Below are 26,939 nucleotides of genomic sequence, written 5' to 3' on the forward strand. Positions count from 1 at the left end.
TGTAGTACACAGAGAAGTTGCAGCATTAGAAAATATCGGTGAAATGTAGGAACATCTGCAGCGGATAGGCACTTGGTGCAGGTAGTGGCAACTGACGCTTAACATAGACAAATGTAATGTATTGCGAATAAATAGAAAGAAGGATCCTTTATTGTATGATTATATGATAGCGGAACAAACACTGGTAGCAGTTACTTCTGTAAAATATCTGGGAGTATGCGAGCGGAACGATTTGAAGTGGAATGACCATATAAAATTAATTATTGGTAAGGCGGGTACCGGGTTGAGATTCATTGGGAGAGTCCTTAGAAAATGTAGTCCATCAACAAAGGAGGTGGCTTAAAAAACACTCGTTCGACCTATACTTGAGTATTGCTCATCAGTGTTTGATCCGTACCAGATCGGGTTGACGGAGGAGATAGAGAAGATCCAAAGAAGAGCGGCGCGTTTCGTCACAGGGTTATTTGGTAACCGTGATAGCGTTACGGAGTTGTTTAACAAACTCAAGTGGCAGACTCTGCAAGAGAGGCGCTCTGCATCGCGGTGTAGCTTGCTCGCCAGGTTTCGAGAGGGTGCGTTTCTGGATGAGGTATCGAATATATTGCTTCCCCATACTTATACCTCCCGAGGAGATCACCAATGTAAAATTAGAGAGATTAAAGCGCGCACGGAGGCTTTCACACAGTCGTTCTTCCCGCGAACCATACGCGACTGGAACAGGAAAAGGAGGTAATGACAGTGGCACGTAAAGTGCCCTCTGCCACACACCGTTGGGTGGCTTGCGGAGTATAAAGGTAGATGTAGATAATCAACTTCGTCTGTCGTATTATAGTTGTGTACGTACGTATCTGTGAACAATGTGGAATGACAGTCCGTGTTACACGATGTAGAAAAGACCTCTGTTCGATTAATTGCCTGTTCATTTGCAGATAAAGCGTGCTGAAATTCTAATGCCAGTTGTACATTCTCATCCTTTAACATTAAATAGGAATTTTGAAAGTCAATAACTGCGTCATGTTGTACCAAAAAACTCGTATCTAAAATAACGTCTCTTGTCAATAAGGGAACAATCCAACAATTTGAGTGCAACGTATGACCAGCAATACATAACGATAAGTGTGTCTGTAGTTTTACATCTACTCCTTTACCAGATACTGCTCCATTTAGTTTAGTTTTGCCTAATGGTAACGTAGGATAGGTATTCTCTTTGTTACATTCATTGAAAGTTTCCTCATTTATAACTGACATGGGCGACCCAGAATCGACTACTGCTGAAAATGTGTATGGTCCAATCTTTACTTCAATGACAGGGTGGGAAACAGTTTTTTGTATAACTGGTTTTCATGTAAATGTGTGTCTCGGATGTCGTCAAAAGTAATAACATTTTCGTGAACAAGATTCTGTGTGTCAAAAGTATTACTTACGTTGCTGAAAGATGCAACCTGTACTGTATCTTGTCAAATTCATTCTGACGTGCTCTTATTTGCGGGAGAATGCTGAGGCATTTCAACTATTTATACTGTTCTGTTATTTCGTCCTGACGCGTTTGGTTCGGTATGATACCGACTGTCTGGTTCATTCATGATAATCTGTTGTTGCGGATGATTCTGCTGCTGGTAAGACTGACTGTTACGCTGAAAACTATGCTCATTGCTTTTATTTCTTTCATAATAATCATTGCTATACGACGCATTGCGATTGGAACTGAAATGTATTTTCTGTACGTACTGATTTCCTTGTTGCTGTGCGTTACTATTTGGTGGGGCCGACGCTATACGTTTAGGCGGCGAAACATTAAAGCTTGGTTGACTTTGCACGTTAGATTGTTGGTTAGGTATGCTAACCGGCTGGTCTTGTTGCTGTTGTGGTGAAAACCCTCTATTGTTTTAAAAATGTGTCTGCGATTGCTGAAAATTTTGTACATAGTGATGATTAAAATTTTGTCTGTTATTAAAATTACGCTGGTAGTTCTGGAGTGTATACTGAAAGTTGTCACTTTCGGTAAAACTTGTCATATCAGGTTTTCTTTACACATTCCCAATCCTAGCTAGATCGATAGTTGAAGAATTGTTCTGATAGATATAAAGGATAGTAAAAGAGAAAGCAACAGTGCAGAAAACTAAAGATGAAATAGCACTACTACGGCTCGGGGCCCTGTGCAGTCTACAGCACATATTCATCGAAGTGTAATGAATCCCCTGAGGTCACTTACGCGCTGCAAATAAATTTTAGTTTCTGCATTACAGGCAATGCCGGTGAAAATTCAAAAGTAAATCGTTGTATCCAATCCAAAGGGTGTATTTGTATTCTGTCATTTTTAAATACCTTAAATTTTCTAACTGATGGAAAGTGCTCATTATCAAAATTATCGTCTCTGAATGTCTGAGCAGGTTCTGGATTGTATGATAATCTGTTTGTCTGTGTCTGTTCGGAATCTAAGTCACGTACTCTCTGTAAATTACTGGCTGTGTGAGTGGGAGAAATGTTCGGAAAGTGGCGTATGCTGTGTCGTGTTAGAGGCTGAGACATTTTTCATCTCTGTCACTTCTTGCTGTAAAGATGACAATTTTCTACGTAATATATTATTAGACGAACCTATCTCACGGATTGTTTGCTGTATGTTTTAGAATTCAGGTGTTTGATTAAACGAAACTGGTGACTTATCGTCTGATTTGGTGTCAATGTTATTTTCGATAACGTCAATACGAGTGGCCAATTGATCAAATTTTTCAGTCAGTGCTTTTACTTGATCGTCGTTTTTAGTGTCGAAAGCATTAATATGTTTTTGGATTTTACAGGTGGTTTTGTTCAATTTCTTAACGTCTACTTTAATGGCATCGGGATCCTGTATTAATTCCAATTGTTCAAGTCTGCTGGTCACTGCCTGAAAGTCTACTGTGTGTGTGTCATTGTTTTTAGATCAGAGATTTCATCATGCAGTTCGGTGTTCAACTGTTTGATAGTATTGATTTCGTCTGATACTGCAACTGTGCTGTTGTCTACGTATGTTTTTGCTTTCCTAAACAGTTTACGCTTATCTTCCTGTCTCTGTGCAGTAATTGTTTCCATGACTTGTTTCTTTACCCTGTTCTGTTCCTGTATGAGTTTACGGTAATGCGTTTCACTGTTTGTTTCTTTACTTTGTTCTGTTCCTGCATGAATCTACGGTAACGCGTTTCACTGTTTTATAAGTGGTAATTAAAACGTTCGTCAATTTGGCTGTTCTGTTGTTCCAATTTCTTGTCGACTTTCGCATCCAGTGTGCGTGAAAGTTCAGCTGACATTAATTTAAACTCGTCGCGTAACTGTGTTGCGTTTTCTGAACATTGTCTAGCGACTGCACTGATTTCATCTCTAAGTAATTTAGTTGTGGCAGCATGTGTATTGCGTATCACTTCACTATTATTCCTGCGCAGGCCTTAATTTCCTCACGTAATTGTTTTTTAGTTTCATTACATTGCTCCGCAACGGCTGTTATCTGTTCAGTAAGCTGTTCAATATAGGTGTCAAGTTTTTCGTTAATTTGTTTGATCGACCTGTCGTGGTTTCCATTCGACTGTTTGAAACTTTCATTAAGTTCTTTGTAATTGTTGTCATGTTTTTCATTCGACTGTTTGAGATATTCATTAAGTTGTTTGTTCGATTCATTGAGTTGTTGTTTGAGATTTTCATTAAGTTGTTGTTTGAGATTTTCATTAAGTTGTAGCAATAATGCCATAACTTGATCTATGCCAATATTACCTACTCTTTTCTCTGTGCTGTGTGATGGTGTATCTGCATTTGTCACGTTTTGTGTAACCATTCGGTTATTCTCTGATTCTTGAAAAGGTTTGCCTATTCGATGTGCGCTGTTGGTCACTAGATCGGAATCAAAGAAATCTGACATATTTCGACTACATTGTTCATCTCCGTCATAAACATTTATTTGTTCACTGTGCAAATTTTGCAAATCAGGTGTGTCAAACTGGACAGCGTTCATTGTATCGGAACGTGTCGCGTCATCAATTGTCTTTAATTTTAGTGTGGAAATAACTGAATTTCTTTGTTCATCATTTGAAATAAAATCATTACTTGTGGTCGGCACACACTGATTGTCTGTAATTGAGTGTCGCTAGTATTATCGGTCATGTGTAGGGGCTGTGGTTGTTGTGAGCGGACGCAAGGAGAATTGGCCACTCTTCGGGGGCAGGTGGAGGCTTTGTCTGTTAGGCTCATCGAGCTCGAGGCGCAGGCGTCGGCTCGTAGTGGCGTTGGGGCAACTGTGGTGAGACCTATGCCTACTTCGGTGGCCTTGGAATCACATGGAACCCCTGATGTCGCTGCGTCTTCCGGCAGTGAGCATCTTACCGGTCAGCCATCACTCCAGGGTGAATGGCGGACAGTGGTGGGCTCGCGCGTGCCTGGCCGAAAGGCGAAGGTGGGATCTGGCCGCGTGGCAGCTGCCTTACCCCTTTCCAACAGGTACGGGGTGCTTCCTAGTGGTGATGACATCGTTTCCGAGCCACCACAGGGTGCCTCGCCTGTTGGGCCAGTGGCCGATTCTCCGGCAAGGTCCCGACAGTCACAGAGGGCGGGCCTATTAGTTATAGGGAGCTCCAACGTTAGGCGGGTTATGGAGCCCCTCAGGAAAATAGCGGGTAGGTCGGGGAAGAATGCCAGTGTGCACTCGGTGTGCTTGCCGGGGGGTCTCGTCCGTAATGTGGAGGAGGCCCTTCCGGCAGCTATTGAACGCACTGGGTGTGACCGGCTGCAGATAGTAGCACATGTCGGAACGAATGACGCCTGCCGCTTGGGTTCTGAGGCCATCCTTGGTTCCTTCCGGCGGCTGGCTGATTTGGTGAAGACAACCAGCATCGCACGCGGAGTGCAAGCTGAGCTTAATATCTGCAGCATAGTGCCCAGAGTCGATCGCGGTCCTCTGGTTTGGAGCCGTGTGGAGGGTCTAAACCAGAGGCTCAGACGACTCTGTGACTATAATGGTTGCAAATTCATCGACCTCCGTTATTGGGTGGAGAACTGTAGGGCCCCCCTAGACAGGTCAGGCGTGCACTACACACCGGAAGCAGCTACTAGGGTAGCAGAGTACGTGTGGCGTGCACACGGGGGTTTTTTAGGTTAGAGGGACCCCCCCTTGGGCGAAACGATAAAACACCTGACGGCTTACCAGAGAGGACATTATCATCGTTGATAAAGAATGTCCGTCCTCAGAGACCAAAAACAGGAAAAGTTAACGTAATATTGGTAAACTGCAGGAGTATCCAGGGCAAGGTTCCTGAATTAGTATCTCTTATTGAAGGAAATAGTGCGCATATAGTATTAGGAACGGAAAGTTGGTTAAAACCGGAAGTGAACAGTAACGAAATCCTAGACACAGAATGGAATATATACCGCAAGGATAGGATAAACGCCAATGGTGGAGGAGTATTTATAGCAGTAAAGAATTCAATAATATCCAGTGAAGTTATTAGCGAATGCGAATGTGAAATAATCTGGGTTAAGTTAAGTATCAAAGGTGGGTCAGATATGATAGTCGGATGCTTCTATAGACCACCTGCATCAGCAACCGTAGTAGTTGAGCGCCTCAGAGAGAACCTGCAGAACGTCGTGAAGAAGTTTCGTGATCATACTATTGTAATAGGGGGAGACTTCAATCTACCAGGTATAGAATGGGATAGTCACACAATCAGAACTGGAGCCAGGGACAGAGACTCTTGTGACATTATCCTGACTGCCTTGTCCGAGAATTACTTCGAGCAGATAGTTAGAGAACCAACTCGTGAAGCTAACGTTTTAGACCTCATAGCAACAAATAGACCGGAACTTTTCGACTCCGTGAATGTAGAAGAGGGTATCAGTGATCATAAGTCAGTGGTTGCATCAATGACTACAAGTGTAATAAGAAATGCCAAGAAAGGAAGGAAAATATATTTGCTTAACAAGAGTGATAGGGCACAAATCGCAGAATATCTGAGTGACCACCATCAAACGTTCATTTCTGAGGAAGAGGATGTGGAACAAAAATGGAAAAAATTCAGAAACATCGTCCAGTACGCCTTAGATAAGTTCGTACCGACTAAGGTCCAAAGCGAGGGGAAAGATCCACCGTGGTATAACAATCATGTACGAAAGGTACTACGGAAACAAAGAAAGCTTCATCATAGGTTTAAGAGTAGTCGAATCATAGCTGATAAGGAAAAGCTGAACGAAGCGAAAAAGAGCGTAAAGAGAGCAATGAGAGAAGCGTTCAACGAATTCGAACATAAAACATTGGCAAACAATCTAAACAAGAACCCTAAAAAGTTTTGGTCATATGTAAAATCGGTAAGCGGATCTAAATCCCCTATTCAGTCACTCGTTGACCACGATGGAACCGAAACAGAGGACGACCGAAGAAAGGCAGAAATACTGAATTCAGTGTTCCGAAACTGTTTCACTGCGGAAAATCGTAACACGGTCCCCGACTTCAGCCGTCGCACGGACGCCAAAATGGAAAATATTGAAATAAACGATATCGGAATTGAAAAACAACTGCTATCACTTAGTAGCGGAAAAGCATCCGGACCAGACGAGATACCCTAAGATTCTACAGTTATTATGCTAAAGAACTTGCCCCCTTTCTATCAGCAATTTATCGTAGATCGCTGGAAGAACGTAAAGTACCTAGCGACTGGAAGAAAGCGCAGGTCGTTCCCATTTTCAAGAAGGGTCATAAATCAGATGCGAATAATTATAGGCCTATTTCGCTTACGTCAATCTGTTGTAGAATAATGGAACATGTTTTGTGTTCTCATATTATGACGTTCTTAGATAATACAAATCTCCTTCATCATAACCAACATGGATTCCGCAAACAGAGATCATGTGAAACTCAGCTCGCCCTATTTGCCCAAGAAATTCACACTGCCGTAGACACTGGCGAGCAGATTGATGCCGTATTCCTGGACTTCAGGAAGGCATTTGATACGGTTCCGCACTTACGTTTAGTGAAAAAAATACGAGCTTACGGAATATCGGACCAGGTTTGTGATTGGATTCAGGATTTCCTAGAAGAAAGAACACAACATGTCATTCTTAACGGTTCAAAATCTGCAGATGTAGAGGTAATTTCGGGAGTACCGCAGGGAAGCGTGATAGGACCTTTATTGTTTACAATATACATAAATGACTTAGTTGACAACATCGGTAGCTCCGTGAGGCTATTTGCAGATGACACGGTTGTCTACAAGAAAGTAGCAACATCAGAAGACTCGTACGTACTCCAGGAGGACCTGCAGAGGATTAATGCATGGTGCGACAGCTGGCAGCTTTCCCTAAACGTAGATAAATGTAATATAATGCGCATACATAGGGGCAGAAATCCATTCCAGTACGATTATGCCATAGGTGGTAAATCATTGGAAGCGGTAACGACCGTAAAATACTTAGGAGTTACTATCCGGAGCGATCTGAAGTGGAATGATCACATAAAACAAATAGTGGGAAAAGCAGGCGCCAGGTTGAGATTCATAGGAAGAATTCTAAGAAAATGTGACTCATCGACGAAAGAAGTAGCTTACAAAACGCTTGTTCGTCCGATTCTTGAGTATTGCTCATCAGTATGGGACCCTTACCAGGTTGGATTAATAGAAGAGATAGACATGATCCAGCGAAAAGCAGCGCGATTCGTCATGGGGACATTTAGTCAGCGCGAGAGCGTTACGGAGATGCTGAACAAGCTCCAGTGGCGGACACTTCAAGAAAGGCGTTACGCAATACGGAGAGGTTTATTATCGAAATTACGAGAGAGCACATTCCGGGAAGAGATGGGCAACATGTTACTACCGCCCACATATATCTCGCGTAATGATCACAACGAAAAGATCCGAGAAATTAGAGCAAATACGGAGACTTACAAGCAGTCGTTCTTTCCACGCACAATTCGTGAATGGAACAGGGAAGGGGGGATCAGATAGTGGTACAATAAGTACCCTCCGCCACACACCGTTAGGTGGCTCGCGGAGTATAGATGTAGATGTAGATGTAGATTATTCGAGTCGACTTTTTCACTCATTACACATCGCGATGTACTGTTAGCAGTTTTTCGCGGCATTTTCACAAGTCAAAGTTAAGCACAAAATCAAACAAAGACAAAGCAAAAATATAACAAATACAACAACAACAAAGACCAATAGATTGTCGATGATCTGTGAAAGAAAGCGGACAAGTTAGTTAATGCGTTGCGCCAGATGGAAACTACATTTAATATTAGGTAAATAAGAGCAGATATATAACTGACTACTACTCAGAAATTCACAAAGAAATACGATCCTGGCCGGTTGTCGACAAGTGTAACCTCCCACATATATATATATATATATATATATATATATATATATATATATATATATAGGATTCACATTCTGTGTAGCCTACCAACAGATAAAACAATAACATTCGTATTCATTCAGCCTAACCAAGCAACAGATAAATTCCGTAACCTACCAATAATAAAAAAATATAATTATTTATAATTCACATTTAGCGTAACCTCCCAATTCCATAACCTACCAAAAATACAATTTGAGTAATCTCTCAATAAAATTGTGGCTCAATAATTGACTGTGAATTTAAACGTAAATTTTGGACGTCAGCAGTGCTGCGTCATGGCCCTGAAAATTCATACTGAATAAATTGAAAATTCTTACCTCAATGAGGTCGCCGGATAACGCATATCCCATATATATCTGCTCGTATAAGAAGTTTTTTTTCTTTTTTTTTTGGGGGGGGGGGGGGGGCACATGGCACAGCCAAGTGGTGCAGTGCTGGCCGATAGATTTGTCATGTATAAAAGAAAACAACTGATTTTTCTTTACAATAATCGGGATGACCATGGATTGGAGAAATTAGTAAATTCTTTAAATTGAGATGAATGATTGTCAAAAGTTACTTTTTATGGGAAAGATTATTATTAAGAGATTTTTTTAAATCATTTACATGGGACTTGATATAACAATACTACATATGCGCGAGGTTGCTTTTACCTTATGCTACAATGCTCAGGCTCTGCCATCGCTCCCCACGACCGGCCCAGCCAACTCCACTCAACTGCTAGCTACTATTACTACAACTGCTACACAGTTCCACTGACAACACTGCTCTCTGGTCCGAGATTCTCTTATAGCTTACATATCGCAGGCAGCACGTGAGCAATCCATCTAAATGCTGCTCGAGTGCGCTAGCAACAAATTCCTTAATCATGGAACTCTTACAATGTTCCTCTTAAAACTCGATTTACGAACATTTCTGTTGCCCACAATACTTAGCATTACCGGTGCCCATTGGTGGCTGCTGTGGCTCTGCTAATTTGTAAGTAATCCGGCAGCTTTTCCCTCACAGCCAAAAAGAAAAGTCCCCCTCTCAGTTGAAGCAAACCCCACCGAGTATAGGATGGATGACGTTGTACAGAGAGCTGCCAGCGAGAAGCTGAAGTGTTTCTCTTACATTTTTACATTTTGAGTGTGAGACATGTGCATAATTTTAATCAACAATGACAGAGATTCTTCCGAGTGCCACAGATCCATTCTAATAACAAAACAGCCTCTCTTCCGAGCTCAGTTTTAATATAATTAACCGATCGTCGGGAGTTTTAGTGTTGGAGCTCAGAAAAAAGCAACGTTTGACTTCCATTATCCGTCCTATATAGTGTTTCAGTCAATACGACCGTCTCCTTGTACGCAATCGCGAGTTCTGTTGCCGCACGCCAGAATTTATTTGTATCAGACAATTGTACCTTCCCCTGCTGTTGCTTGGCAGTGTCAGCAACAGTTTAATTAGCTTGGCACCAGCATGGTGGTTGCTGGCAACGCATTCTTAATCACAAAAGAGCCATATGTCCTAATTTCACACTACCTTATGGATCTCCTCTTTCAATAGTCCTGTGCCAGCGATTCCCAGAATACGACCTTCCCGCAGTGCGCAGTCCAATTTTGTAGGACGTACCTTGGCGCTGCTTAATTACACGACAGTTTCCTGTCGTTTGGGATATAAACACAGACGGCGCCTATCTAGCGGAGCTCGGCCCACACGCAGTATACCATTGTTGCTCCTTATTCCCCTTCGTAGTGGCGGCCCGTATCTTTTCCTTAGATCAGCCCTCTAATGAAACTTCCTGGCTGATTAGAACTGTGTGCCAGACCGAGACTCGAACTTGGGACCTTTGCCTTACGCAGGCCACAAAGTTTCATATCAGCGCACACTCCGATCCAGAGTGAAAATCTCATTCTGGAAACATCCCCCAGGCTGTGGCTAAGCCATGTCTCCGCAATATCCTTTCTTTCAGGAGTGCTAGTTCTGCAAGGTTCGCAGGAGAGCTTCTGTAAAGTTTGGAAGGTAGGAGACGAGGTACTGGCAGAAGTAAAGCTGTGAGGACGGGGCGTGAGTCGTGCTTGGGTAGCTCAGTTGGTAGAGCACTTGCCCGCGAAAGGCAAAGGTCCCGAGTTCGAGCCTCGGTCCGGCACACAGTTTTAATCTGCCAGGAAGTTTCATATCAACGCACACTCCGCTGCAGAGTGAAAATCTCATTCTAGCCCCCTAATGTCCCGATACTGGCTTTCACTGCGCCGTTATTCTGACTTCCGTTCATCATGCCTCAGTATGAACCCCAACTACTCGTTTAACCCTCCTATTACCGTCGGGTCTATAATGACCCCAGGCCGTAAATGTCTGTAAAATATACCCAATTTCCTATTGCTAAAAATTATGAAAAATTCGGACTTTTCCTGAATTAAGTAATGGGTTCGTAATATATTAATATAACTTTTTGAAAATATTTAGTTTTGCCGAAAATCAAGAGAGAACCACTGAATACCATTGGGGTTAAATGCGACCCCATTTCTCTCTTGCGGTATTATTATCCAATAATGCTGCATTGAATGCGTAACTGTTGCTGTATTTCCTATGTTTTATTCTTTTAAATATTGTTGTAAGCCGACAGTTACTTGTTCCATACAAGTGGACACTACTGTTGTGTGTGCTGCATTTAGTGGAAAATGTCTCGTCACCTTTCCGAAGACAAAGTGCTTGAAATATTACTGCAGGATAATCCTCCACCTGGAGAATCAAATAGTGATATCAGCGATACAGTTTCTGATGTCTCATGCAGCGATGGAGAAACTGACGTCTTAGAAGAGAGTATTCCTCAATCAGACGGAAGTTGTAAAGAAGATTTGGGATTTGGACAGCCCAGATGTCATCCTGAACAGTAAGTAACACGTATTTCTGACTGTTATATGTAAGTACACATTGTATTTAGGTAAATGTGCATTAGGGTCTAGCGCCAAGATATGCCCTTTGTATTTTTAATTTTTTTTATTTTGTATAGGTCTAAAAACAAAAAAGAATTGTGGCACAAACACGAGTTGAGAAGAGCTTGTGGAAGAGAGATGGAACACAATGCGAGTAAAGCCAGGTCCAACAAAATTCTCAGTGAAAAATGTAGACTCCATAGAATCACCTTATCAGTTGTTTCTTAGGAGAAACATTGTTGATGTAGTTCTAAAGTGGACTAACAATATTTTTAATGTAGTAAATGGAAACCAGCAAATGCCATGGAACTGAAGTGCTTTATCTGTGTTTTGATCCTAGCAGGTGCTTACAAGGCCCATAGTGAAGCAGTTACACATCTTTGGAACAAAGAGGTTGGTAGACCCATTTTTAGTGAAGCAATGGCTAGAAATCGCTTTACGCTAATTTCAAGTTGCATCCGATTTGATGACGCAGATATGAGACGTCACAACCATGCTCCTGACAAGCTGGCTCCCATTAGAGAAATATTTGAAATGTGGGTACACACATTTCGAGAAGCATATGTTCCTCACAGCAACGTAACAATTGAAGAACAACTTGTGCCATTTCGTGGTGGATGTCCATTTCGGCAATATATTCCTTCAAAACCGGGAAAATATGGGTTGAAATTATGGGCTGTATGTGATAGCGCAACGTCTTGCGTTCTCAATCTCCAAGTTTACACTGGTCGACAAGAAAATGAACCTCGTAAAGTTGATCAAGGCAAGAGAGTTGCTTTAGATATGGCGAACGGCTTAGAAAACAGTGGCAGAAATGTAACAACTGACAATTTTTTCACTAGCCTTAGTTTGGCGAGAGAACTTCTGAAATCAATCTCACACTCTTAGGAACAATCAGAAAAAATATAGGAGAACTACCACAAGCTTTCACTCAGTCCAAAGGTCGAGTCAAATATTCATCTATTTTTGGATTCCAAGAGCATGCTTCAATTGTTTCGTATTGTCCGAAAAACATTGCTCAGTACAATGCATTCAAGGAAGTGGAAGATCGTGAAGAATGCAAGTCAGTAATGATTCTGGATTATAATCAAACAAAATCAGGTGTAGATACCATGGACAAGCTAGTTAGAACGTACGCTACCAAGAGGATGAGCAGAAGGTGGCCAATGGTATTATTTTACAACATGATTGATATCAGTGCACTGAATGCATTTATCATATGGATATATCTTACACCAGACTGGGCAGGAAGGACCAAGTACTAGAGAAGGGCATTCCTCATAGAATTAGGAAAGCGGCTCGTCGGAAGAAAGCCAGACAAAATTATTACCCCAGTACTTCCACCATCAGTACAGACAAAAAAAAGGGGAAGGTGTCCGTTTTGCAAAAGGTCTGAGGATAGAAAATTCACCGATAAATATTCAAAATGTGGATGTTCTGTGTGTAAAAACCACTCTGCAATTTATCGCTGTAAGTGTAATGCGTCATAAATGCAATTCGGAATTTAATCAAAAATGTCTGTATTTTCATGAGAATCGTTTGTAAATTTTACGGAAATAAATAATTTAAAAAAATATGCATTTTAATTTAATGTAATGTCACTGACATCATGTTTTAGATTGTGGAAAAAATAAGGGATGTGATTTTATTCTACCATTATTAAAACTAACCTTAATAAAAATAATTTCCGTTGGGGTCACTAAAGACCCCAATGGTACTCAGTGTAACAAAAAATACTTGATATTAGAAGGGGTAAACTCTCATGCAGGACATGAAATCAATGTGGCGTTTTATTAGATAGCTGTAGCAATCATTGATGGTAACTTTGACGATACTCTCCACTTCTCACTGCGAATTACTTTAGATTAGCTAGGCTCATCAACTTAATGATGTCTGATACAGTAAATGGCAGTTTTGACAAACCTATCGTGTAACGTTAGCACCATGTGATCACCACGTCCAGTGTGAGGGGTCCTCCCTAACAGAAAACAGAAGCTGCAGAAAACATAGGCGCATGAGGCCAGTTGTGCTCGGCCCAAAACTTAGAGATCGAATAAATTGTACTGACCTCGTAAAGAAGTAAGTTATTCAATTACTTTTAGTCTTCGATTACATTTAGCTGAAATCAGAAACTGTGGGGAAATATGTTACAATGTAATCAATATCTTATCTAAATACTTTTTAAATGCCTGATGCGCATAACTGCTACAGACAATACTGTACACTGATGACCCAAAACATTATGACCACTTGCTTAATAGCTGGTTCGCCGTATTGGCAACGAAGTACATCACTGATTCTGTGTGTCACGACTCCGACAGTTTGTTGGTACGTTTTTGGAGATGTATGGCATTAAATTTCTACTAGCAGGTCACCCAATTCGCGTAAATAACGGGTCGCTGATTTGTTGCCGATGGCGCCCGATAGCGACCCGATAGGATTCCATAGGCTTTACGTCAGGCGAATTTGGTCGCCGAGCTACCAGCGTGAGTTTTCTATAATGCTCCTCAAATCACAATAGCGTGATTACGGCTCCGAGACACAGACAATTACACCGCTGAAAGATGCCATCGCCGTCGGGGAAGACATCAAACATGAAGGGATTCATGTGATTCGCAGCTGTCACCGTGTCTTCGATTACTACCACAGGTCCCACTCAAGCGCAGGAGAATGTCTTCCATAACATAGCTCCCACCAGCCTGCGTCTGTGGTTCGCTATCCGATTCGAGTCGCCGTTCACCTCGATATCCTACTCGACCTAGTGTAACAAAAATGTGGTTCACTCGAAGAGTCCACACGATTCCATTCTTCTACGGGTGAACCCCGATGGCCCCATGCCCACTGCAGTATAATTGACGATATCGTTGTGTCAACAAGAGGACACGTAAAGGCGGTCTGCTGCGGAGCTTCATGATCCATAATGTACGGCGAACGCTGTGTTTCTAAACACTAGTGCGTGCACCAGCATTGTGCTCTTTCGACAGAGATGCCACAGATCACGATCTATTCTACTTTACAGAGCAGACAAGTTTCCGACCCCACGTTCTGTGAATGGTCGTGGACGTCCAACCATTTACGCCTCGTTGTAGTTTATCCTTCTACCTTTTTCCGTAGATGCTCACAGCAGTAGCATGTAAACATTCACCAGCTTCGCCGTTTTCGAGAGTTTTCGTTCACAAGCTGTGCGTAATGTGCTCTTTGTCAAACTCGCTTATCTCAATGGATTTCCCCGTTTGAAGCCAACATCTTCGCTAGGGTGATGCCCCATCCGTGCCTGCTCTTACCGCGTCGCCTGCTGGAAACGCTACCAGACGGCATCCAATGTCGCAATGGGCAGTGGTTATTATTTTTTGGATTATTAGTGTGTATAAAAAAGAATTAAATCTTTCACTTCAGTATTGTGCCGTAGCAGCACAGTATTAAAGGGAATAAATTTGGTTTTGTAGCAGCAGAAACGTATTACATAGTCAAAGCCATCGGTAATGATTCGTAATGTTATTACTTCAGCCACAGTTGCAAATAATTTAATTGAAGATGGATCACATTCAGCTTGTAATCCACAACATGTAAGTGCCAAGCACCACTGCTCAGGCAAGGCTGCCTTACTGCTGTAACATGGTATGACTTACTGGACATAGTATTAGGTATTCAATGTTTTCTGTTTGCTGAAGCCGGTATTATGGTGGGAAGTACCTGTTCCTGACGTTTGCAAGTCAGCTGTGGCGTCTTTTGTAGTTAAATAGCTTGTATGGCATGTTAAGTTATCACAATATTTTTCGACTGTGAAGATGATTGGTGATCGAAACCAGTTGTGAATAAAATATATTTGTTAGTGTGCACCATGCATTTCTGCAAGAGTATGAATGCTGTTGACAGTCGCATGAAATATTTTTTAATTCTTCGGTTGGATGGGAATGATACCTTTACCTCATATAATTTACTCACTACGTTCTCTTAGCGTCTCCAGCCATACATTATTTTACTTGCTATTCAGCAGAATTCCTTCATGATGTGTCGATGAGCTCCTCTGTGACTTTATACGTATTAATTCTACATATTTTCGTGGTTCTATGGTTTTCTTTCACTCCATATTTCCTGCTCATTTGGGACTAGGAAATAAGATTTTAGGGACTGATCAATAATTCTGCGACAGTCGCACTATATCGTAAGCGAACGTGATACAGTTCGACATCGGTGAAGTGCAGTAGCCCTTGCTTTAACGTCCCACCTTCTTTTCACAATTTGTGACTGCCATTCACGGTCACACATGAGAGCCCAGCTGGGTGTGAGGCTGTTTTTGTAATATAAATCATTAAGTGCTGCTACATTGTTATATACACTGTTTTTAATTTCCTTCTTCTCTGTTTTTCCTACATTACAGCTGGGTGTGAGGCTGTTTTTGTAATATAAATCATTAAGTGCTGCTACATTGTTATATACACTGTTTTTAATTTCCTTCTTCTCTGTTTTTCCTACATTACAGCTGGGTGTGAGGCTGTTTTTGTAATATAAATCATTAAGTGCTGCTACATTGTTATATACACTGTTTTTAATTTCCTTCTTCTCTGTTTTTCCTACATTACATGAAACTGGTTGCTATACTATCGCCAAGTAGGACTTCACTCACACAAGTCGGTTTATAAACACACTACAAAAGGAGTGTGCTGCAAAGATCTATAGAAACATGTTTAAGCTATTATTCAATGCGTTTTCCTATTGGAATTATATTAACATTAAGCTTTGTAGGCGTTATTATGCATGGCATGCGTATGAAAATTTGAGTGTTTGATGAAGACTTTATGCAAAGACGGAAATGTGTTACTAACATCGTTTCAACTGCTCTTCTTGGGCAACTACGTTAGCACTTAATAACGACTGATTTCTGTTTCTGAACTCAGAATATCACAGTCTGAAGCACATTCCCAACCTCAGATACAAAATTATGGTAGTACATACAGAAATATACCACTGCTGCACAGTTCCGACTCTCCTTTCCTTGCGTAGTTCCCAGTGGCGTGACACAACTGCAGACAATATAGAGCTATGGCATTCCTGTCTTGTGAGTAGTGCAAATAATTCCGGAAGATGAACAGACGTTCCTCCTGCTGGACTGCTCAAAATATTCCCTGCATTTCGTTTGTCCACCAGGTACCGTCGCAGACATGCACCATATGTGCCCTGTGGATGCATCGGGCCTCCAAAGCTGCCCTGTGGGGTCAGGGGCGTTCGGAATGCTCTTCACCGGCATGGTGACCTCCGTGCTGCAGTCGGCGTGGAATCTCACGAATGAACCGCTGACCTATCCTCGGGAGCCGAAGTTGCCCATCACCACAGACTACGACTTCATCATCATAGGTGCTGGCTCAGCCGGGTCAGTTATGGCCAGTCGACTGTCAGAGGTCGCTGGCTGGAATGTGCTCCTTCTCGAAGCTGGTGGTGATCCCTCAATCACAACGGAGGTATGTAAGCTAAGGCAGTTGCGTTATTCGTTCCTTAAGCCTCGAATCCCTCTTACGTAGCCAAAGGTGTGCACGGTCTATAATTGGCACATGAATTACAGAAATGTAGGTGCCATGTCACCTCTATGCACAGTCAATATGAAGGGAAACTTATAACTGAAAGGACGAACGTGGTTACGGCCCACTCCCGATGGTTCTCTCGATTATGTGTTAACTTTTCATTCAACCAAAGTGGGCCGTGCGGGGTAGCCGCTCGGTCTGATGCATCTTGTCACGGTCCGCGCGGTTCCTCCCGTCGGAGGTTCGAATCCTTCATCGGGCATGAGTGTGTGTGACGTTCTTATCGTAAGTTAGTTTAAGTTAGATATGACAGAGCGCTAGCTTAGGGAATGATGACCTCAATTGTTTGGGTCCATAAGGCCTTACCAGAAATTTCCGATTTTTTTCAACCAAAGTGGTTCGATAAAGCATGTTGAAAGGCAAACTTAACGACTGCGTGTCCATTTACATTTACCGCAAAAAAAAAAAATTCATTTTACCATCCTTTTTTCCTACATAGATTAAGTATTCTGTCTCACAGTTGTCTACAATGTTTACGAAGTATACGTGATATGTTTCCACCATATTTGGTTTCCCATACCTTTTTTCCCCATCCAGAAAATTGCTTTTTTCAGATATTATACATTTTCCTTGGAAAGCATTTCCACAAAAAGTGGAAATTCGCGTCATATTTACGTATAACTAATGACCTATTTCTGTTTTCTATGTTCTTCATATACAGAGAACCCGAGCTCCACCAACAAAATTGTGGTGGTGGCCCCCGGTTATTTTATGAGTGTAAGGAATGCTTCATCTCGGGTGACTCATTCAGAGCAAGTATATTTCGTTTGATTTCTTGCCCTCTTATACCTTCGTATCTGATTCACACTGAAAATATCTGCACAACTATGCAGATGTCGACAGCATGCTCTGTGCGTTTAATTTGAAGGAAACTTGCTCCATTGGATCAAGGTACTTGCAGGTCACAGATCTTTGCCTCAAGCTTGCGTTCAATATTACTCGTTCCTGTCTCGCCGTTAATTCCCGGCAGTGTTAGCTGCACGTTGACAGTGATACACAGCGCGATGGATAGGTTTACTAATAAAGAGACGGGCGATATGTAACCCCTGCGAGGATTCACCGAAACCAATGGAAGATCTCCTCAACTAAGGTCTTCCCGCAGTGACGGTAGCCACAACAGATTACTCTTGCGTCCGTATACTGATAGCTGCGTGTGAAGGGATTCTCCGGAGGTAGAATGGAAGGTACTGACCATGAGAGCTATACCAGAACGTCTGATCTGAGTAAGGACTGAGGTAATTATTGTGAAACGAACCACCGGGGACCGTAAGTGCATTATATCAAAATACTCAGGAAACGTCCCTCAAAAGCCTTCGAAATATTGATGTTGGATTCTGAACTTATCTTGTGTAGTTTACATGGGATTTCATGTTCATGCTACACATTTCTGACCATTTTCGTCTGAGATGGAAGTTGGGAGCAACTATAGAGCAACTGTAGTATCGCCAGAAGCAGCGTTTTCGGTTACGCTAACTGTAACTAAAAAACAGGATGCTACTTCAACAGGTATCTTGAGGACCACTTTAGAGTTTGGAACATCTTACTGCGGTTAACTGAATAAATACCTCTTAGTTAAGTGTGAACTTAACCCTTGATCAAACTGTTTTTTGAAGCTGAAAATACATACTAAAGCAATAGGCAATGAGAGATCTTTGGTTTCGTGACTAAATATGCTTTTGTCCAAAACTTCCACCTCTAAAATTAGCTCTTTATGTCCCTAGTGACTACATAGACCGGCACAATGAAGCCATAGAAACTGCTTGTTTATTATGTGTGTCAGATGATTCTCAAATTTTTAAGTCGTCACTATATGACTACTATGATAGTATTCCCAATCTATTCCTGTCTGATGTTAATTATTTTCGGATATAAAATAGGCTGTGAAGATCGGCTGACAGGAATGAACTGTATACTCAGTAAAAAGCGTGAATTAAGTGTTAACAAAGAAAATTAGAAGGTGAAGAAATACAGCAGAGTAGGCAACAAGGAATTATTTCAAATCAAACTTGCAAATATGATTGTAGTGAGTGGAGTGAAAGGATTCTTCTTTCTAGGTAACAAGATAACACAGAACAGCCCAAATAAAAGAGATAATGAATCAGCGAATATCCGCAATGGGATGGAATATATAATCAAAAAATGAGTTATAATGTTGTGAGGTAAAAACACGGAAATGAGGAAGAAACTCCCGAAATTCACATCTGGAGGACAGAATTGGACGGAAGTGAGACCTCGACTGCTGTAAATCAGCAGAAACAGAAAATGGAAGCATTTCTAATCTGTTTCTGTCGAATAATTCCTAAAATTAAGTGAACTAATATGGTACAAGGTGTAATGAATACTAACTAAAGTACGTGAGCAAAGAACTGGATGGAATATCCCCTGTCATGTTTCGTGCGTGTTATGCTGTTGATGTTTCTATCCCATATTTAGAACCTAGTACTTTTTACAGCTGTAATTAAGCTATTCGTAGCTGCTATTGCAGGAGTCCTGAGAACCTGCCAGTTCGTTCCTCACTTACTCTAGCTGGGATTCATTGCTTCTTATACTCTATTAGTACACTTAATTTTTGAAATTATTCGACATAAACACATCACAAATGTTTCCAGTTTCTCCTTCAGTTGATATACAGCAGTCCAGGTCTCACTTCCTTATAATATTGTGCACCAGATGTATTCTTTCAGGAGCTTCTTCCTCATTTCCGTATCTTTAACACACACAAACATAGCTCATTTTCTTGATGATATATTCTATCCCCTTGCGAATATCAGCTGATTAATCATCCCTCTTGTTTCTGCCGTTTTGTGTTATCTTGTTTCCTAGAAAGAAGAATCGTTTAACTCCTTTCTCTACTGTCACATTTGCAAGTTTGATTTGAAGCAATTCGTTGTTGCCCTGTCTACTATATTTATTTACCTTTTATTTTTCCTTCTTAACACTTAATTCATGCTTTGTACTGACTATACAATTCATTCCTTTTATGTGGTCTCCATAGCCTATTTTGCATCCGACCTGAATGGGTATGTGTTCTGCAGATCTTAGTATTGGTGCCCGCATTCATCTTTTGTTCCTTATCCAAACTTAAATTTCACTCCCTTCATTGCTACTGCAAAAACTGCTTGTGAGAGGAAAATGTGATATCTGTCTAGATCCCATATTAATTTAGAACCAGGTAAATTGTAGAAACCCACTGCTAAATTTAGTGTGCGTTACGGAATTACTATGTTTTAATAAAACAGCCCTAGCAAAGAATATGTGAAGGTGAGGAATAGATATAGTACACTGAAGAGCGGGCAGAATACGGCGCGGCGGTCGGCAACGCCTATATAAGACATCAAGCGTCTGGCGCAGATCGGTTACTGCTGCTACAATGGCAGGTTATCAAGATTTAAGTGAGTTTTAATGTGGTGTTATAGTACGCGCACGTGCGATGGGGCACAGGATCTCCTAGGTAGCGATGAAGTAGTGATTTTTCCGTATGACCATTTCACGAGTGTACCGTGAATATCAGAAATCCAGTAAAACGTCTAATATCGGACCCGCTGAGGCCGGAAAAAGATCCTGCAACAACGGAACCAACGACGACTGAAGAGAATCGTTCAACTTCATAGAAGTGCAACTCTTCCCCAGATTGCTGCAGATTTCAATGCTGGGCTATCAACAAGCGTCAGTGTGGGAACCATTCAAAGAAACATAATCGATACGGGGCTTCCGGAGCCAGAGGCCCACTGGTGTACCCTTGGTGACCGGACAACACGAAGATTTACTCCTCGCTTGGGCCCGTCAACACTGGCATTGGACTTTTGATTACTGGAACCATGTTGCCTGCTCGGACTAGTATCGTTTCAAAGTGTATCGTGGGGATTTACGAGTTCCGTTATGGAGACAATCTCATGAATCCATGGACCCTGTTTGTCAGTGGGGGACTGTTCAACTTGTCGGAGGCTCTGTAATGGCGTTCAGCGTGTGGAGTTGGAGTGATATGGGACCTCTGATAAGTCTAGATATGACTTTGCATCCATTCATGTCAATTGTGCATTCCAGCAGAACAGTGCGACACCCCACACGTCCAGAATTGTTACAGAGTGACTCCAGGAACGCTCTTCTTATTTAAATACTTCCGCTTTCCACCAAACTCCCCAGACATGAACATTATTGAGCATATCTGGGATGCTTGCAACGTGCGTTCAGAAGAGATCTCCACCCCTCTTAATCTTACTGATTTATGGAGAGCCCTGCAGGATTCATGGTGTGAGTTCCCTGTAGGATTACTTCAGACATTATTCGAGTCTATGCAGCAGTTCTGCGTGCTCACGCAGTCCCTACACTACAGTATTCAGGTGTACCAGTTCTTTGGCTCTTCAGTGTATTATCATTTGAAGGCACTTGTTACGATAATGAATGTCAATGCAGTAAAATACAATGATTAGAACGTTACAAGGATGTTCCGCACTGTACATATTCGCAACTAACGAGCTGAGTGGGGTAAGTTACTGAAAGAGGAGGAGTTGTATCCGATCTAGGATCTAATTCTGTGAGACAGGGTCAGCAGCCATAGTGTGATGGTCACGATGACATTTTGTCTGGAACTAACACCCAAAGATCCCACAGAAGTGACGAAACGCTGGTAAATGAGCCAGTGGCAATTATGTTGCAAATGAAGCTAACACTGTCAGGTTCCATGATATGCCAGAGTTGTAAGCAATGCTTACCATAATCTTCTCTGACCTGTGAACAGAATGGAGACCCGTTAATCCAGCGACCAGAGAGATCAGCCACAATCTAGCCTCCACATCTCTCAATCGACTCCTCTCTTCCACATCCCAGACGCGACTCTCCTTGTCCATGTCTTCCCATCGACTCCCTGTGGCCTCGTTCAAATGGTTCAAATGGCTCTGAGCACTATGGGACTTAACATCTTAGGTCATCAGTCCCCTAGAACTTAGAACTACTTAAACCTAACTAACCTAAGGACACCACACAACACCCAGCCATCACGAGGCAGAGAAATCTGGCCTCGTCTTTCCATCGATTTTGTGTTACACGTCTTTAAAAATTAAGCTCTCTGTGGTCTTCCCGCCAACACAATGAACTCATGAATCCTCGAAAAAGTTGCTAGTTCCACCCAAGAGCGTATTGGTTTCATAGGCGTGATTTCGCGACAACCATCTAATTAATCACATTTACTCCCCTTTTCTAAAAAAATGGCTACCATGTGTTACTTCCACATGGTGTCACCACTAATACGCCAATCGGTGCTCATTCTGCCATCAGCTTGCCTCACTTTACGGGTCCCTTGAAAACATGAAGAGCTTGCAACGTGGCTGGTAGCTGACGATGTTACAGAATCCATTTGCAGAGTAAGTCAGCGCTACTTTCGAGAATTGTAGGAGATTCAGGAGATGTTTATGTCCCTAACTATACTACTTCACAAGCTCCAGACACCTATCGTCCACTGGTAGAGTTCCATATTTTGGATCGAAGTCCTTTCTATCTCGTGCCACTCGCTGACCATCATTAATGGACAACGGCTTATCCACCAGCGCTCTGTCTTCAACGGCCCCCCTATTTCTGTGAAGCGCCGTTCCGCTAGGCCTCGCAGTGTGACAGCACCTTCACGTACATTGCGGTCGTCGCTTCTGAAGTAAGCCCAGAAAGCAAATGAAACTAGAAAGTACTAAGTTAAGCTTTAAGAAAATTAAGAACAGGAAGTGAATTCATCCCATCCCATCACGGTGAAAATATGGGTATATATTTCATTAAGCTAATACAGTTCCCCACCATCAACACAGTTAAAGAAGACCAAAGAATGAAAAGTGTGCTTTGTGCTCCTGCGATTTGATTGTTCCGGTGTAGTGTATTCGATCTCTTTCGATTCGCTTAGCGGTGCGCGGGTTGTTGCGCCTCTGGGATTCCGTGCGGGAAGCCGAAAGGGGGTCTCGGGCAGGGAGAGACGAGCGGGCCTGGGCGGAGTGACGCCGGAAGATCGCGGAAGTCGCGGCGGCAAGTGGTGTGAGTGTGGCAGTTGCACTGGGGCCGGCCGACCGGCGGAACTGGAGGTGCTGCAGTGACTCGCTGTCGTTCGTTCTGTTTACTAGTTCAACCGTTCTCACGCTGTGGCTACGGGCTGGTGTTATTCTGGCCATTACCTTATTAGCGGCATTTGGATTAATATTGTTAAAGGTGAGCTGTTTGTTTGGTGCATCTTCATCTGGTGGAGTTACAGCGAGACTTCTTTCTGTCGTATTCTGGCTTGCGCTGCTGCGTGTCGAAATACTGACTTGTGCCCTGGTTGATTTACGTATGAACTGGAGTGCCTCTGTGGGCGTGTTTGCTTAAATTAATTCAATCTTAACCACAGCTAGGAATAATTCAAGGCTAACTGTAGGTGCCGTGCGTGTGTGTTATTCTTTTTTTTTTTTTTCGTCCTTGTCTCTTACTCACTACTGTTGAGTGTTAAACTGTTTTGGAACCCACTAAGATGTCATTTCACGGAGTGGTTTTAGAAAGAGTTTTGTGGGTACTGTTGTTAACGGCTTCTGCTGCAACGGGGTTTCTGGCCCACACATCCATCGCACGCCAGGGGTTTAGTGCCAGCAGCCAACAGCAAGGTAACTTGTTATCAATCCTTTTCGAATCACCGTCCGGCATACGGCTATTGATGGATTTCTGTGGTAATATTCAAATGGAAGCACTGCCTTGTTAACTAGTCTGAACTCAATGTGCTTGCCTTGTAAAACAGTTCATTACTGATTCTGAGTAGTTTAATCAGTGGTAGGGCACTCGTTATTCTGGACCAGACTTTACTTGGCATTAATTGCATTGTCTTGGTAAATCGGTGTGCTACGTAAGATTATAACGCAAGCGCCATTGTGGGAAATATTTACCATTTAACTATATGAGTTGGTTCTGTGAATCATTGTGGCACACAAGGTCACGTAAGACAGTGCTGTAGAGGGCAGATATTGCTATACGTCTGTGATATTATTGCCTGTAAGACATTGTGCTCATTAGGTTATGTAATCCTCAAATACAGTGACCAGTTTGGTAATTTTCAGTATTTCGTAATAACATTTTAAAACCATTAAAATTGTGGGAAAGTTTAAATCTCATATTTGCAGATTGTTTGATGTTAGATAACTTGTTGATGATTCATGTTAAATCAGCTGACGTACATTTAAATTGAACAAGTTATATGTCACTATGTTGTTACCAGTACCTTATATGAATACTCTTGCGTAATAAATTTAATTTTATATTCTGTCCTCAGTTTGTTGCTCAGCCTTCCACTACAGCAGCCCCTGTATCCTGCTCCCAACCATATCAAAAAGAAACCCCCCCGAGTGCCTTGTCGCATTACACTACAACTCGTCATGTTACATTTACTGATATCACACCTATTTCACGACATAAATTTGTATTGGCCTGCAGTCAAAATTTTGCAAATATTCACACAGTCACTGGAGCAGCTCCCCATCTCAGACTATAGACAATGGTGAGATATCGTGATCCTAGCCTTCAATTTTTTTTGTACCATATGTTTCTTTCATTTCCTACACTTTTTCGGCGATCGTTTACGTAAGTTACTGCTCAATGATTAAAAAAACAGGAAACATTTATCAGCGCCTATACATGTACCAACCTAACGCGTGCGATAGTTTTCGTGTTAAAGTTGTACAGAATAAGTTTTTCAGTGAGGAAATCGACCTTTGTGAAAATTCGTTTTCAAAATATTGAGATGACTTGCACAGGATTTTACGCATCCTGTTTATGAAACGTGTAACATGCGTGATTTTTCATGAATTGCCAGAGACGTAAATGAGCACAAGATAGTTACCCTTTATATTGGCTACACTGTAAGAAAGTTGACAATCGATTTTAAACCATTTGTATTCATTCCTTTGCGAGCAAATACATGTGCTTCTTGTGAAAGTCGTTTTGGTGAATTCATTGAGTTTCCTTTCCTGCAAGATATCGTGAGGTAGTCTCATGTTGTTTGAAAACCATGTACATTGATGCAAGGAAGTACAGGCTACTCAGTTTTCTACTTCAGCCTCGGACGTCCCAATAGTGCCTAACCTCTACTCTAGAAGTGATACATTTAGAGATGCCGCTGTCACTACATGTGAAAGTGCTTCAGAAAGGAAACTAGCTAGAACTGAAGAACAACAAAAGAATCTAAATGCTGGGATCGCCGTATATAATTTATGTGCCTTTATTATGTTTTTTTCTTTTTCTTTTGGAGAAAAATGTGTGTTTCAAACATTGTGGAAAATCTGATGTTTCCCGGAATACAAACCTACACAGTTGATGTGCAATATTGCAAACATAGTGTTATTTTTTGCAGTTTCTCATACGTTGCTGCAGATACAGATATGCTGTACGATATTAACATTAGTCTGGTTTATGGATTATGTTCTATGGGTAAATAAACAGGAATGGGTCCTAAGTTTTTCAGTTAAAATACAGACAGAAAATATCCTTATCAAATGCAATAAAGTTACTTCGAGAAAGTTACGAGAATGGTTGTAAAATCATCAAACTAAATAATCATGAAAGATATGTGGCCGGCCACGGTGGCCGAGCGGTTCTAAGCGCTTCAGCCCGGAACCGTGCGACTGCTACGGTTGCAGTTTAGAATCCTGCCTCAGGCATGGATGTGTTCATTTTGTGATCACAACAGCTCAAAACAGTTCAAAATTCAACATGATTCACAAATTATCACACATGATACAAAGAACAGTACCTTATACTCTGTCTAGTCTCAGTTCCTTAAATCATGCAGCAAAAGTGTCCTACATTGAAGCACATTCAAATCTCTCTAAACAAAAACGATGATAGCGGCCATTCACCGCACAGAATCAATCCTGTACGACTGAATCACGCTTGTTTCCATAGGCAGTTCTACACAAAGTGTCCAGAATAGCTCCGTTGAGCTTATCACTCGAAAAGTTCCAGTCTCCGCTTGACTACCTTAGCGTTCCACTATTGTCTGCATTTGTATGGAGTGAAGGCTGTCCCCACCAAAAATACATCATTCTTACATTCTGTAAACATGATTTGACTCATCGTGACCAGTTCTTGGGCACAAGTAGTATATTTCAACAATATTTTAATAAAGAAATGTTAACAATATTCGATGACACTCAGGTCATTCACAATAATTACAAATAAAGGTTTGTTCATAAGTAAAAAACCTAGTATTCTTGCACAAGCGTACTGGCGTTATGTGATATGCTATTTACGCCCTCTTCACAGAAGCATCTCTTGGTTCTATTTTCAACTGTGGTGTCTGCTAACACATGCAACTGACCACAGCGCTTTGGCTGGGGCGTTCACGCCATACTCTTAAACCTCGGTCCCCACAAGTAAATTCACCTCTCCCCAATATCAGCCTTTTAACTCTCCCACGAAGTCCCCTTATAACTCTCATCCTCAAAATTTCACCAACACATTGTTGTCTTGGTCTCTGTTGAAATGGCGTAGGAAAATCTGAAAAATGCTGTTGAGGAAGCTGTTGTTGAAAATAATAATAACCGGGACTTGTCCATAGCTTTGATGTGAACTGGCAGATGAGAGGCTAAATATCTCTGAATCGTGCTGGTACAGCTAGAAGTGTGGACACTGGCAAGGTAGTTTCCAAGCATTGCAGATGCAAGGATAGAATGAAAAATAAATTTGATGATGAGTCCATAGCAAATTGTTATGATTCAACTTTTGTTACGAAAGTCGTTGGAGTAAGAACTATTTAGCAACACTCAGTTAAATAAGATATATAAATTCCTTGGAGACAGTGAGCCATAGGCGTTCAAAGACATTTAGTAATTGAGACCCATTGCAAATAAAGTGAATATTTGCAAACTAGAGTGTGTTGGCGAAGTTCCGAAAAGGATGGGATCAAGACTTCTGCAGTTCATGTCAAGCATCAGGGCCAAGAAATTCACGAATGAAAAAACTTTAGATGCGAAAAATGGATTGACAAATAGACCACATTCAGAAGTGCTATGGTCTACAGGTTAGGTAGAATACAGTAGATGCTGAGTTAATGAGATGAGCACTCTGGGCTCTGTTTTCCCAC

At 41.7% G+C, this 26,939-nt stretch overlaps 1 protein-coding gene across 2 annotated transcripts in view; it reads left to right on the forward strand.

The window, feature by feature from the left end:
• Positions 1-26,939, forward strand: part of LOC124612606 (glucose dehydrogenase [FAD, quinone]-like) — a 61,754-nt gene that overhangs the window by 10,213 nt on the left and 24,602 nt on the right. For both annotated transcript variants that reach the window (XM_047140899.1, XM_047140898.1), the window contains exon 2: positions 16,431-16,741. In XM_047140899.1, coding sequence (XP_046996855.1) covers positions 16,445-16,741 — 297 coding nt within the window. In that variant the 5' untranslated portion in view covers positions 16,431-16,444. The remainder of the gene's footprint in view (positions 1-16,430; positions 16,742-26,939) is intronic.

This window comes from Schistocerca americana, chromosome 4, assembly GCF_021461395.2.
Source record: "Schistocerca americana isolate TAMUIC-IGC-003095 chromosome 4, iqSchAmer2.1, whole genome shotgun sequence".
NCBI lineage: Eukaryota > Metazoa > Arthropoda > Insecta > Orthoptera > Acrididae > Schistocerca > Schistocerca americana.